The sequence below is a fragment of the Tyto alba genome, unplaced genomic scaffold (genome assembly GCF_018691265.1).
Source record: "Tyto alba isolate M040663 unplaced genomic scaffold, T.alba_DEE_v4.0 Super-Scaffold_1000006, whole genome shotgun sequence".
Classification (NCBI taxonomy): Eukaryota; Metazoa; Chordata; class Aves; order Strigiformes; family Tytonidae; genus Tyto; species Tyto alba.
In genome coordinates this window covers 3932698-3947386 of record NW_024881272.1, presented here as the reverse complement: position 1 = coordinate 3947386, position 14689 = coordinate 3932698, and the positions used below count along the sequence as shown (strand labels likewise).

Sequence of the window (14689 nt, the reverse complement as noted above, 5' to 3'; positions counted from 1 at the left end):
TCTGAATAAGTTTTTGACTGCCTTTTCCATATCTTGTCTAGAACGTAGATAGTAAGGCCATGCGTGACCAGCGATTAGACATGCAAGCGGAGAGCAGCAGAAACTGGTGATGATGACCTCATTCCATTTGGAGACCGACCAACTGTGTCGAGATTTGGGGCTATCTCTCGTACTTCCAAAGCGATGTACCAGAATTCTGGTCCCATGCAGGCCATGGCGGTTCAGGGAGCTACCACCAAATCAGTCATTTCAGGTAGGATGTGTGCTCCTGGATTTTGCTGGATGTTGCTGTTTTCTTTAGTGCTACAGTGTAGTACAAGTTGAAGACAGCCCCTGTAAGCTTGGTTTTTGTCTTAGAAATATAGATGAGATGTATGTTATGCCACTGAAAATAACTCTAGGTAGTGCTACACTGAGAAGCCTGAGGAAAAAGGCTGCTGCTATTTTGTGTGCTGTTGGACAGGTTTGTGCACACATGATGTATGTGTTGGTGGCTTGTTCTTGCTGTTTGGAAAAAGTTATTTTGTTCTGGCAATCTCTGAGATGAAGCTGCTTTTAAATCTGGTCTAATAGAATCCAGAAACATACTGCTTTCTCAAATACCTAATGCAAAACCATCATAACTGAAGTACTGTACTGCACTCCTACTTTATGTGAGTACTTGCTGCTGCAAGCTTAATGCAGCCAGCCATTGTTTTCTGTACTGTTAGGCAAAGCGAATAAGGTAGGAACAGTTCATTTTCTACGCCTCTATTTTCTAATCACACGTATAGTGTGGCTGTATATCTTACTCCAACAGATGATATCTATCTTGAGGTGCACTGAATAATCTTACGGAAAAGACTTAATTATATTCCCACAAACTTCCAGATTTTTTCAGGCGTTAACTGCTAGAAACAAACCAAGACCTTATTTGCTTAATTCAAACAGTAACTTTTTAGATTTTATCGCAGGTAGAACTCTGGCTTCCCTGGAAGCTTCATCCTCAAACTAGCTGTTAACTATGTATTTCAGCATTATTGATCAACTCGCAAATCTTTTAGGGACTTAAGTAGTAAAAACAATTGATCTCATAGTGGTTGTATGTTTGGCTTTATGTCCTCATCTCCCTGAGTGAAATCCTTTACAATCTCTGGAAGGCTGTCATAAATCTTGCTGGACGTGCAGGAAGAGTTATGCGTTACGCACATGAGACTAGTCACATGTAGTATTTCTGTCTTAATTTCAGCAGAAGAAACATTAGACTTCTTCCCTCTTAGAGGGCTGGACCTTTCTGGTTATTCACTAGTGTCTGTCCAGTTGTGTGTGTTGGCTGAACTACTTAAAGGGTAGTTTTGTAGTAATGCGACGTGGTTTCCTTTGTGTTCACTACCAGACTACAATCCTTATGGAACTCACGGTGGCTGGGGAGGCTCTCCATATTCTCCTCATCAAAATATACCTTCTCAGGGACGTTTCAATGACAGGTAGGATTACTTTGTATTTTCTTTGACTTTATCTAAATTTTCTTGATTTTTTTTTTTTCCTGTGCCAGCAGAGTAAAGCTTTTTTTGGAAATTCCTTATTTCTGCTTTTCTGATCCCAAAGGGAGAGACTGTCCATGTCAGATGTGGCTGGTCATGGGAAACAGTTGCCCTCAGCTGAACGAGAGCAGCAGCTGCGCATGGAGCTGCAGCAAGTAGACCATCAGATTAGCCAGCAGACACAAATGCGAGGACTAGAGGTTGGTACCAACATTTGGAAGAGTGGTGAGGGGCGGTATGGAGGGAGACACAAAGCTAGTAAAGCTGTGTTTCATGTGTTGATTTTTCTCTTGACTGTAATGATATTCATTAACAATATTTAAATCTGTGATGCCAGGCATCAGGACTGTGGTACAAGTGTAAACCTCTCTGCTTTGCAGCACAAACCTCCCTGCACTTCACATGCAAACCAACACCGTACTTGAATCTGCACTCTGTGCTCGCTCATACTTGCTTTCATTCTCTCTCACATACTCCCCCCTCTCTGTTCATCTGTCTACTCAGAGGCAAACTTGTGGTGTAGATACCTGTTCCTCTTGGCTTTACTGCCATTGAAAATGTCTGATGTTATGTACAGAAAGCTATGACCTTCATCTGTTTCATGTTTGGCTTTGTGTTGTACCTGTTTCTTCCTAAATAGCACAAGCCACAAGAGTCAATAAAATAAATATTAAAGATATTTAGCTTGAAAAATTAAAGCTTCATACTTTGTCTCCTTGCTTAGAAGAAATATATTCACTTGCAGCATGAGGAAAGAAGGAATCTGCATTTGTAAAAGAATTAATGAGCTGAAATCTTTGCTTGTGTTTCGTGAGACGCAGAAGGAGAAATGTCAAAGCATAATGAAAAAATAGGTTTAGCAAAGCTTTAGTTACATTTTTTTTTTTTTTTCCCCTCTTAGGAAAAAAAATCAGTAAATATTTACCAGAAAACTATTCTAGGTACCTCAGCAATTATTCATATTAACGTTTTCCCAGCAGGAATTGCTGGAAGTAGTGGATAGCAGCTTCTGCTGAAACTGTGGTTACCTAAGAACGCATGTTATAGAGGAGAGTCATTGCAGATTAGTTCAGAGAGCTCACAATTTCTGAGTCACAGCAGCAGTTACTAGTATGCATTTCTTAGTTAATTGAAATGTAACTTGTGTTCTTGTGCTCTTGTTTGGGAACATGAGGCAGAAATGTTTTAAATCTTGCATGTCTGCCTTTGCCATAATGGAAGAGTATTGGAAGGTTGCAAAACCTGGAAGTGGCCTGACTCTCCTGCTCGTTACTGTTGTGATTGTGTCAGTGTTATATCCTACATAGTTGAGTGTTGAGCCTTGATTTTACCATAACTTGAATTTGTCAGAACTGATCGCTTATTTTGAGTAATAACAGCTTTCGATTTGTTTCTTGTGTTCAAAGCTGCAAGCAGATACTTGAAATCCAGGAGGCTTTATTGATTTACTGTTATAAGGTTGTAGCAATCACTTACTTCAATCAGAGCATGAAGAACTAGATTCTTCTCCTTCTCAAATGAACGAGCATTTCTACTTGAAGACCAGCCAGATGTTCTAGTTGTGTAGAGTAGTAGATAGTGTGTGTAAATGCAGAGCACACTGCTTACAGAACTGATTCCGAAGTATTAGGAGATTTTTGGAGTGGCTGGCATGGCTACTGCTTTTACTTGGCTGCTAATAACTTGCAGCTCATGAATGACAGTAGTCACTTGCCCCTCTCTGTTCCTGTGTGTTCTCATCTGGATCAGTAGAGAGCTACAGGTTGACAACCACATCTCTCAAGATATTCTATATGCTTTTGTAATAATTCTGGCTCTACTGTAGAATTGGATAAATTCTACTACTGTAAAATAAAGCAGCAAATCTGCTTATCTGCTGTTATCTTTTGTTCAACAAATAGCTCGCAAAGAGTAGTGGTTTTATTCATGTGCTTAGCCTTAGTTTTGAGAAGGGAGTGGTATATGGAGAAAACCCATGCAAATTTATTACAGTAAAAGGTCTTTAGCACTGCTTGTTTAAAAGTGAGAAGACTTGTCCACATGTTAAAAAAAAAAAAAATGTTTAAACTTGCATTGGAGGTGATTTCAATTGGGACCTTGTTAAACATGGAGCGAAAAGGCCTCCGTTTTGCAAATCAGCAATACTCTGAGAGTTATGGCCTAGGGCTCTTTCTGTGCTTGGTGTGTTGTGTGCTCAGTTGTGTATGTGCTTGGCTTTATGCATTTAGGCTGTTAGTAACAGGCTGCTGTTGCAGAGGGAGGCGACTACCCTGGCAGGCCAACCACAGCCCCCACCCCCACCTCCCAAGTGGCCTGGGATGATCTCAAGTGAACAGCTGAGCTTGGAGCTACACCAGGTGGAAAGGGAAATTGGGAAGAGAACCCGGGAGCTGAGCATGGTGAGTGCCCTGGGGGTGGGAGGCAGAGAGGTGGGGTGGAGAGCTGTGTAGCTGGCTGCAGCCCTTTCACCCTGGCAAAAAGGCTCTCTGCTGGATGACCACAGCTGGAGTCATCCCTCTCCCTCTTCACCTCTTTGTTCTTCTAAACCACCTGAGAAGATTTTTTGGTGGTTCTTCATGAAGGCTTTTAATTTTAGCCACTTGAAAATACTCTGCTGTTACTTTGTCGCCATTTGAAAATAAGTGTGGCGCTGAATTTGGTGAAAACTATGAATTGTCTCCAAGGTCACTGTGCCATGAGTTCTGTAAAGTGCTTTAACACAGAAAACATCTGCAGGTACAGGCTAGCGTTCAGAGGTCTGTGTGCTGTTACAGTCTATGGTCTTTGCTTGTCGTTATGAGAATCATCCCTTCCTTCCAGGAAATACTGTGTCCTGAGAGGATGAGCGTATCTTACTGAGTGTTTTCTTGTCTCATGGCTTTTGTGATTTACACTGTAAGACTCCGGTTTACAGGCCTTCCTCATCGGTCCCAACGGATGAAGTCTCAGTTTCTTTTAACACAATGTTGAAGAGTTTTTCTTCTGTCCTTTTTTTAAAGGAGAGCCAGTCTTCGCTGGATATAAAAAACAAACTGGGCACCACTAAACAGACAGAAAATGGACAATTAGAACCGCAAAGCAAGGTTCCAGCTGAGGACCTCGCACTGACATTCAGGTAACATGGGTCTTCCCCCTTTATTTGTGTAACAGGACAACGACTTAATCAGATTCACTTTCTGGTATATGAAGAATACCCCTTGCCTCACATTGTCTCTATGGAAGCATCTACTAGGAAAAGATTATACAAATAAGTTTTTATAGTGCAAGCATTAATGAAGGGCCATTTCAGCTGATGAGTTGGTGAGTGGAACGAAGACCGTATTTCAGTTAACACAACAGAACTGAAACATTTAAGACCAAAAGTTCAGCTAGTCAATATTGGACGATTAGTAGGCAGAGCAGGAGATAAACAACCACCGTAAAAGAAATCTTTATCTGCTATTTTAAGTTTCAAAGAAAATAAATGTTCCAAATGTGAGAGGAAAGTTACTCCATCCTGCTAAGGTGTTTGTGATGTGGATGTTGTCTAGGAAGGTATGTAACTTTGAAAAAAGTTCTCTTTTATTTGTAGGCAGTAGTCTTTATCTGTATAGATGCTGGGATTGATTTCAATTCGTATTTGATAGTCAGTTGAAATAAAGTGTTGGCTGGGAATGCTGGAAATCTACACAGCAAGCATTTTCCGATGGCTGCAAGCATCTGCATGTATTCGGACTAATACTTTGAATATAAAAGCCCAGATGTTTCATTAAATTTACATAACTTGATGTGAGCAGTTTGGAATCTGGAAATTTATTCAGGAAGTGTATTTATTCAGAAAATGTATCCCTCTCAATTGCTTATGAAGTCTGTATTTTCTTATAATCAGTTCTTGAGTTCTGTGCTGCACCATTAGATTGAGGCCTCCAGAACAGAAGCTGATTTTCCATATAAAACTCTGGAAGTAATAAAATTGAAACAACTATTTCCTTTTTTTTTTTTTAATAATTAAGATCAATGACCCAGATAAATATTCTGGAATGTGTGCATTGTACAGATTGCTACTATACATCTTTTGGCATATACTGAAATACTTGCAAAACGTAACTGACCTAGAACCCTAAAAATGTGCAGCTTTGTCTTTTTTCAATTAGCCTTGTCTTAGTTCTTCCTTTTCTGGTAAGTAATTGCAGTATGCCAGACAACCTCTTTGTTATAGAAGGCAAGTCTTTGCATGTTTACATACATTTGCAACCATTCTTTGAGATGCTGCAGCAACAAATAGTGAAGTCCTTTTACGTAAATGAAGAATTTCTGTACTTACTTCTCTTCACCCCCTCCCCCCTTCTCCTCAACTTTCTTCCAGCAGTGATGTTCCAAACGGATCAGCCTTGACACAAGAGAACATTGGCCTCCTGTCAAACAAGACGGCTTCTCTCAGCCTGTCAGAGGACCCAGAGGGAGGAGGAGACAACCACGACTCCCAGAGAGCGGGAGTTACACCCACGTCTGCTCCGTGAAGTGAGGCCAGCACGCCCCAGAGTTTCTTTTGCTGGGGTGTCGGTAGCTTCCATCATGTTTTTTTTTCCAGGGGTGATTGGAGAAACCCAGGAGCAACAGCAGTAGCAGAGCAGCAGGTCCAGAGGCAATGTGCACAAACACAACTACTAGAAACAAATCCTGCACATAGTTCACATTAACGCATTTTTTAATTAAAAAAAATGAAAATTAGCAGTATCTGCAAGCAATTCAAATTAAATTTGTTTTTGTTCTGTGAATGAACTTTATTTTAGTAACTTCGGACGCCTTGGATCCCAGGGCTTAAAAAAAAAAAAGATATTATATATATACTCTGTTTGATTAATTGTATGATCTTAATGAAGTAGGTTTTTTCTTTTATTTTGGTATTATTACATACCCAGTGCATAATTCCTTACCACCTTAATTTCTCAACAATTAAAACAACCTGGCCACTTCCTTGTATGGTTTAAGGGTAAACAAGGGATGAGGGTTGGAGAGTAACTGTGAATTGCAGTGTCAAAAGATGTGCAGCAAGCTTTGTTCTTAAAACAATTCCTCCCATCATGGCTAGGAAAGGAACCCTAGCTTGTGTGAGACTTCTTGCTTAAATTATTTAAGTTTAAACTTCACGTGACAGAATCTTTGCAATGCATCGGGTGTGGTCCTTTACTGTATGTCCCAGCAGAGCATGTGTCGTTGAAGAGGGTAATGGAGTAAGGGATCCAACACATGCTATTATATTTGAAGGTTGCTGGCCTTTTATTTTCTGAATGCGGGCTGCCCTACTACAGCACGGGTATTTCTGGAGCTGGTTAGCTGGGGCTTGTGGTAGAGAGGCTTAACTAACCAGTGACGGTTGTGCAGCCGTGACCAAAGCAGAATCTCTAGAAATAGGAAGTAGAGAGAGCATAAGGTTGTGCAGTTGTTTGCTGGATGCTAACTGCCACTGACCTGGTGAACCATGTTAGTTCATCCAGTCTTTGCTGGTTTGTTTCCCACCCCCCCCTTCTCACTATGCCTTTAAAACAAGCTTACCCAAAGTCCATACAATTAAGTTGACGCAGAGGGACTTACTGACCTCTGCCTTTTGAAATAGGTCTTTCATGTATTCCTCCTCCTCAGTGACTCTTGTCTTTCGTTGTTTCTTCTCTGCTATTTTAGTATTATTATTATTAAAAACGTAATTTCCTCTATAACATGAGGGGTTTTTTTCTTCTTTTCCGTGATATATCAGTTATTTAATTGTAATGATGTTGTGAGGGCCTTGAGATGAACAACTTTGATTTGTGTGCATCAGTGATGGCAATCTTTAAGACAGAGGGGAATTTTTATTTCTCTTTTAAAATTGGCGTTAAGGTCTGTGTGGATTAGGATTTGACACCTGAGAATCAATCTGCAACCGTTTGCCACTGCTGCAGTGAATCCTTTTTGATAGGGGAATAGTTCTGTCAAAACGACCACTTATGGTGCGGCACGGATCCTGTCAGAAGTACTGAAAAGCAAATTTTGCCTGGTAGATCTAGTGTGCTGTTTCTCCGAGTAGATGCTTTGTAAGCATAAGTTGGAGAAATCGTAAGCCTTTCTATGTTTTCTTTAAAAGTTAAAGAAATTAAAGAGATTTTGTTCTTGCTGCCATTTTTTGACTCTCTTGACATGCACTGGGGTGAGACCCTGTACGCAAAGAACTCTGTGGAGAATGATTTTAAAGTGCTGCTCCCTCTGCACCTTCTTGGCCTGTTCGCGTTTTTTCTTTCTAGGTTAGACTACTAAATCGGAAAGCACTGGTTATGTAATAAGTTACTGCATTGCTTTGGTTGGGTAAAGCAAGAGTTAATAAATTTTCTTCGTTTTTAGTTTTTTTCCTTAACCTTAACTCCTGCTGAGGTCATAGCAACCTTGGGCTAAGCTTTGCATTCATCATACTGTTAAATAAAACAAAATGGGGGGTGGGAGGGGATACAGTCCCACTATTGCCTACCAGTAGGAGAGTCCAAACAGAAGACTCTTTTGAGTAGCAATTATTTAATTTGCCCAGTCAAGGCACCGCGTTTATATACTATTTCACATTGAATTTGATTATGCCCTACAGACCTGGCTGGTCAAGGATTTGATACACATATTGGCTTGGGATTCGAGCTTTCTTTTTTATTTAAATAAAAATTTATATATAAATATATATATACATATATACATAGTTATATCTGTATATATATTGGGTATGTTTTAAGAATTTTTTCGCATGAGCGCAGCTGTTGTGATCAAATGTCTGGGAGGTAGAAGCACTGAATGAAAATAAAGGCATTTTTCAGCGCACACGCCCACACTTTCCATACGTCTTCACACGGGTTTATTTCGCTTTTAGTTGAACTTTGGCCTCTTAATTGCCAAGAGTAGTTTCGAAGCTTGCTTTCTTTCTAACCCCTCTTAACGTTTGGCAAAGAACCATCTTTGCACTAGAATAGCTTCGTCTACACTTTGCCCCCACCCATCCGTATCTCCTACTTGAGGCCTAGCGTTGCAGCCGCTCCTCTTCGAGCCGAGCAGAACTAGGCTGATGCAGTTTTGAGCCCGTCAGGTCTGTTCCTCCCTCCTCTGCTCCGGGCACCACGATGATCAACGTGTTCCCCTGGCAGCCTGCTCGACAGTCAGCACAGGCACCGTGCCCTCTTCTCCCACCCTTTAGTGCAGAGCACTGCTGTCAGGTCAGCCTTCTCCTTGTTTTTAATTAGTTTACTTCTTCCTGCTGTGACTTTATTAACACAGGGAGCTCATTTTAGTTGAGATAAATTACTGCAATATTCTAATCTAGGAGGGCAAGCCCAGAATGTACCTTTTTTTTGACTGCAGTAATTCCTGACGTAAGATGAATTTTCAAAGACGGTTATTATATGTTCGAATCTACGGATTCATTTTAATACTAGGAAGAAGATCTGGAGGGGCAAAAAACTTTTTTATTAACTCTGTTTCCATGCCAGGTTAGGGATTATGGTTTGGTTTTGTTTTTTTTTTTTTTTTTCCTCCCAGGAGGAATTCTGCAGTAAGAGCTATTCAGATTGCTGGCCTACATACGGTAAATGCTTCCAAAACCTGTGGATTAAAAGGGAGACATTACTGTTTTGTTTCTCCTTGATCCAGCTCTCCGTGCTGTACTTTGTGCATAGTGTCCTTGCTGTGATCACGGTGTCCAGGTGAATGCCCTGTTTGCCCACTTTTATAGTTTGGCTTGTTAAATAGTTTGTTTAATATCTACTAACAGTATTGATTTTTAGCTTTGTTTTTTTTCTCCTCCTCATCCTTTCTCTGCTTTTTTGCAGAAGCTTAGTTGATTAAACAAGTCAAACAGCAAAATGCAGTGCGTGCTTTTAAGTCTTTTTCTGGAAGCTGCACCTAACATTTGTATTTTTTGTGGAAAAGCATGCTAGTGCAACTGGGAAGACAGACAGCTCTACATATAAGGGAAGCATTAATGGCTACAGCAAATAAACAGGGAATGAAAATTTCTGGAGTAACTCTGTATCCTCTTCCTTTAATTTCTGTGGCCCAGTGATTCTCCCAGTTGCACGGGAATGCTGTCCACTGCAGTGAAATTGGTCTGGGCTAGGAAGTGGTTTAGTTCCTTCTGCTTGGGCAAGAAGAAACAGTGTTAGGGCACTACTGCACCCTTTGATAGGTGGGTTAGATTTTCTACTGCAGTAGGCAACTTTGAACCCTCATTGATACCCGGGTTGCAGCCCCAGCACGGACAAACCCCCCCAGAATAGGAAGCTTCAAGTGTTAGGTTAAGCTTTAGGATGACAGTGATTCAGTCAGTGTAGGAAATTATTATGTTTGTTTATTCTGTAGTGCTGTTTTCTTCCTTCTTCTGTCAACATCTCTTCCTTTCCTATGACCTAGTTCTCTTTTCTCAATAGGAGAAACTTATGCTTGTTCTTCTGTCCCGCTTGTATGCTATTGTATCCTGTCCTATTTCAGAGTAGGACATTTTTTATTTGGATCAGAGCACCCTTCAAACCTACAGCACTGTTACAGCACTGTTATCCCCTTTCTCCTCAAGTTCTTCTCTGTCTAGCTGCTTCTAAGCCTTCTTCTCTCCCTGTTGTCCATACTTTCCTTCCTTTCCTTCTGTGGCTTTGCCCGTTCACCCTCCCTGATTGTCTAACAGTGACAGCTTGCTGCCTCAAAACAGAGCATTCAAATGAATTCGCTTAGCCAATAACTTCTGTGAAGTTGCCTTTTCTAATGGTGTTATTACTCAGTGATGCACAAATGTGATATTGCCCCTACTGGTAGGCAAACGGGGGATCTGTATAAACATGGTTAAACTGCTGTTTTTCTTTAAAGGAGAGCCAAAGACTTGTGCTTTACACTTTTTTTTTTTTTCCTGGTGTAACCATTTTGATTGTCAAATCTTTGTAGGGTTTTGTGAGTTGGCTGTATTATCCTAATAACAATTTACAAAAGTTAATGAATGTCAGGCCTTATCCATGCATTGAATTGTGGAAAAATCATTCCATTTAGTCATACAATTTGCAGTGTACTGAGATGTATCTGGGGTATTCTGACATGTTTTCAGTCTCTTATGCACTCTCTCAGCTGATGGAATGGCTTATTTAGAGAGGGAACATAGAAATTTTGTATGATCAAAGAAGCCTTGTCTTTAAGTGTTTAATTGAATACTGATTTTAAATTTCTTCAGTTAAAGATGAATCTGTGTTGCGAATGTGACTGACTTTTAAGCCCGTTGAAACTGAAAAGACATGTCAAACTGTAGCATTACATTAAATTAGATGTGGAAGAAGCAAACTTGTATGATGATATTGTCTCTTGACAGCACGAATTGAGTAAGGTGGGGCAAATTCCTTATTAGAAAGTACTAGGAGTGAGGCTGTTCGTCGATAATGCAAGAAGGCTGCTTGCATTTCCCTTCCTTGATCTAACTTTAACTCTTGCAGACTGTTATTAAGGTTTTTAGGTTCAGAGAGAAATCTGTGAGTCAGAATAGCATAAACCCTCATTTCCATTGTCACTTCCATTTATAAATCTGGAGTATCTTGAAGCAGACTTACAGGATAGTTATCCTGAAGAACCCCAGCATCTTTGGTTGACTAGCTATTTCAGACCCACTTTTATGGTCCAAAAAATTCAGTGCTAGTAATCAGGAGGTTCAAGAGCAGGAGTGCAATCTCATTTTCTTTGTTCTAAAATGGGGGAAGAAAAAACAAACGTATAAGCAGTGTGCAAGTTTTGTGCTTGTCTGTGTGTGAAGTTTTTTTTGTAGTCCTAGAATAGAGAGAAGGAACACAGAGCAAGATTGGGCCATGATGTTACCTTCGTGTTTTGTCATCGTTCGCTTTGCAAAACACACACTTCCTATTTTTCTCTCCTAATGTTGGTAGCACTGATTTAAAAGCAACCAAAAGAAGTCAGTGTGTCGGCAACTTAATTTTTTTATACCACAATCAGTTCCTCTGGATGGAAAAAAAGGAAGCACAAGTTCTTGAATTGTCTAAATGGTAATTTAAACATGAACTGGAAAAACATCTGCCTTGCTTGAGGAAATGTGAACTCTGAATTTGAGGAAAGGGAAACAGCTCTTCTGAGCCACCTTTTAGGTATAGCTTCGGTGCTAACAGTTGGGTGGTTGTTACTTGTAGTATACCAGCATACAGATTATGTAGCGCAAATGGATTTGTTCTCAGATCAAATACAATCTGAAATGCCAAAAACTTCATCGGGGATTCTCTTTTCCATGCTCAGCTGTTACCAACGGCGTTATCTTCTGTTGAAATGGGGTGAAAGAAGCTAGAGTAAGTTAGTTCAAGTTACACATTATAAGTAAGTGATTTTGGGGAATGTCATCCCAGCACAGTGTCCTTATACAGTGAACGTGGTCTTTATTCTTGTGTAGGAAGAATGTAACTGCTTAGTGTTGTCACAGTCTTCAAGGCACTTGTGATGCAGATAGAGCCTTGATTAGCAGGGAAAGGAGAACAAACTTAGTCTTGATTTTCTTTATAATTTTGTTTCCCAATTGCAAGTGTAATATCATCATACCTTGGAAACTCTTTGAACACTATGGTAAACAAAAAGCGTGCAGCTTTTTCTGAAGTTTCCCAATAAAAAAAAAGCATGTGGGAATGTGGATTTGTCTTCATTAGGAACATCCCAGTCATTTGAAGCTTAAAATATGCGATCGTAATAATCAACATTGGATGCCTATAGCTTAGTAACCTAAATAATTCACTGATCTTTCCCAGGCAATCTGCAGTTCCAGTGAGTTTGTGGATGGTTTTAATGCCAGTTGCCTGGTGTTGAGTATTTGGGGAAGTTTAGGTGCCTGGCTTCACCCAGCAAGGTGGGTGTCTTTGGATGATATACAGGTTGGATGTTTTCATGTTCCAGGAAGCAACTGATGCTAAGATCTGAAAGTTTTAGGAAAACACAGTTATCAACTTCAATTTGAAAAATACAGTCTTGGGAAGCAACAGGGTGGTACAGTGTCTCTGAGAATAAAAAGCATTAGAAATGTTGGAATTACGTATGAAATGTATATGGGAAAAAAACTATCTGTAAGCAAAACAGAAAATCTTGTGGAGTATTTGATGTTTAAGAAATTATTTGCTGCTTTGTAATGTTATAAAGATTTATTAATAGTTCTGTGGCAGACAGACAGTACTCACAAGTCTTTGGCATCCAAACCAGATTGTGTATTGGATGGATCCCACAACTGGATGTGTGCACTGACCTCTTTTATTTCTGTTTTTTTTTTTTTAAAAAAAAAAAAAAAAAAAAAAACTTGGTAGCAGCTGTTCATAAATGTATAAAGCGACCTGAGACGGAAGGAACCCTGCTCACATCACAGCTGCTGCACAGGTCACAATTGGTACCTTTAACCCGCAGCCTCTCTTAAGTGAAGCTGCTCTAACACGGGCAAATCTAGCACATCAAATGACTTTCAGTTTTTTTCTAATTTTAAGGAGTTCCCATTACCCCTTTGGCCTCTGCTTGCTGTGTAAGCAGCCTCTATGCGAAGAGGAGCTTTCCTTGAAGCCAGCTTAGCAACTGTGCTGTAGCTTGGTTTATTTTTCCCTGTTTTCTGTAACTGGTAGCATAGTGTCGAGCTCTTTCCCCATCGTATTTGTTGCTATGGGGAGGAAGAGGTGAGGCAAGGCTGTGCATGGGAGGAGGGAGGAAGAGTTGTGGGATCTTCTATATATGATGGCTCCCACCCCCTCTTTGAAATCATCTACTTCCAGTTGTGGGATTTCTCTATCGATGAATTTTTCCTGTTTTTTGTAAGCCTAGTTTTCTTTGATCTTGTTAGTTCCGTACAAGTCTCACCGAGACATTCTGCAGTCATTATCACCTTTTTGGGTGGAGTTTATTTTATTTTTTGGTTTGGTTTTTTAAATAACTTTTTAACATTGGTGCATATATGCTTGGGATAGAGCTCATGTAATTTTCCAATCGTATTGATTGTATGTGATTGTGCCCTGCAGAGGTATATTTAACAAAAAAATAAAATGAAAAGGATAGTCTAGGTAATAAAGGAGACCATGAGATTTGTTGAGTCAGGTTATGAACTATTTCTTGAATTTATTTAGGATCCTGGATAAGTGAAATTCCCTGTCTGTTATTCTCATAAATCAATGCTGAACGAAATGTCATCAGTTCTCTCTTTCTCTTTGGGCTGGTTCTTTCCTTGCTTTCCTTCTCGTTCTGCTGTTTTCTTCCTTTCCTGTTTTTCTTCCCCATCAAAAAAAAATTCTTGAGCCTTTATGGAAATGGCTGGCTCTGGGTTGATATTGTGAATATTTATTGTTTGTAACTACCAAAATATTTTTAATAGGAGTAGAGATTAAGTAGGACGTATGAGAAGAATTCCATAACTTGCAGAGAATTCAGTTTATGGGGAATTTTGAAGTCTTGTATGTACAGGCCTGGTCACAGGGGAGACATCCAGAGGCAGACAAGGCATTGATACCTCTTTCCTTGAAAGGTTAGATGGTTTACTACCTTTTGGAAAAACTGAGATGACAAAAGAAGCGGAAGAAAGAGTTCACTATATCCAACTCCCTGTGTCTTTACTCCTGCAGTATGCTTTCTAAACTCGAAAGAGAAGCTTTCTAGATGTTATGCTGAAGTGGGACAGAGTGGATTGAAGGAGGCAAAAGGCAAGAGGATCCAGAGATCTGAAAGTCAGGATTTGTCTCCTTGATTTCTTTGTTTAGAACTGTAGAGCCAACTGTCACTTTTGTATTAAAGAACAAGGAAGTGGAGACCTACTGTGTGTGCATGGTGGTTATATAGAAAAAGCCATATGTTGAAATGCTATTTCTTCTTCCCTCTTCACCTTGCTTTTCTCCCTCTCAAAGATGACTCAACCTCATCTTGCTTCCACATAGTGTCTAAGGGTCCTCTGAGTTGCAGATTCAACAAAAAAAAAAAAAATAACGAGTGGAAAGGTGGTGATTCACTATTTGGTTTGTAAATAGATGGAAGTGTCTACAAGGTCTTACCTGCTTTTCTGTCAGCATTTATATTAAATGATAAATTAATGGAGAACACCTTGAAATATCTCTCATTTTCTGTCTGGGATGAATGTGCATTCTTCTAAATTTTGTGTGAGGTGTAAGACTCTGTAAGACTGAGTGTGTAAGACTTTC

At 39.9% G+C, this 14689-nt stretch overlaps 1 protein-coding gene across 1 annotated transcript in view; it reads left to right on the top strand.

The window, feature by feature from the left end:
• Window positions 1–14588, top strand: part of RC3H1 (ring finger and CCCH-type domains 1) — a 67569-nt gene extending 52981 nt beyond the window's left edge. Inside the window, 7 exon segments of the mRNA XM_042786395.1 lie at window positions 42–86; window positions 88–253; window positions 1376–1466; window positions 1588–1723; window positions 3752–3922; window positions 4523–4638; window positions 5869–14588. Coding sequence (XP_042642329.1) covers window positions 42–86; window positions 88–253; window positions 1376–1466; window positions 1588–1723; window positions 3752–3922; window positions 4523–4638; window positions 5869–6022 — 879 coding nt within the window. The 3' untranslated portion in view covers window positions 6023–14588.
• Window positions 14589–14689: the final 101 nt, after the last annotated feature.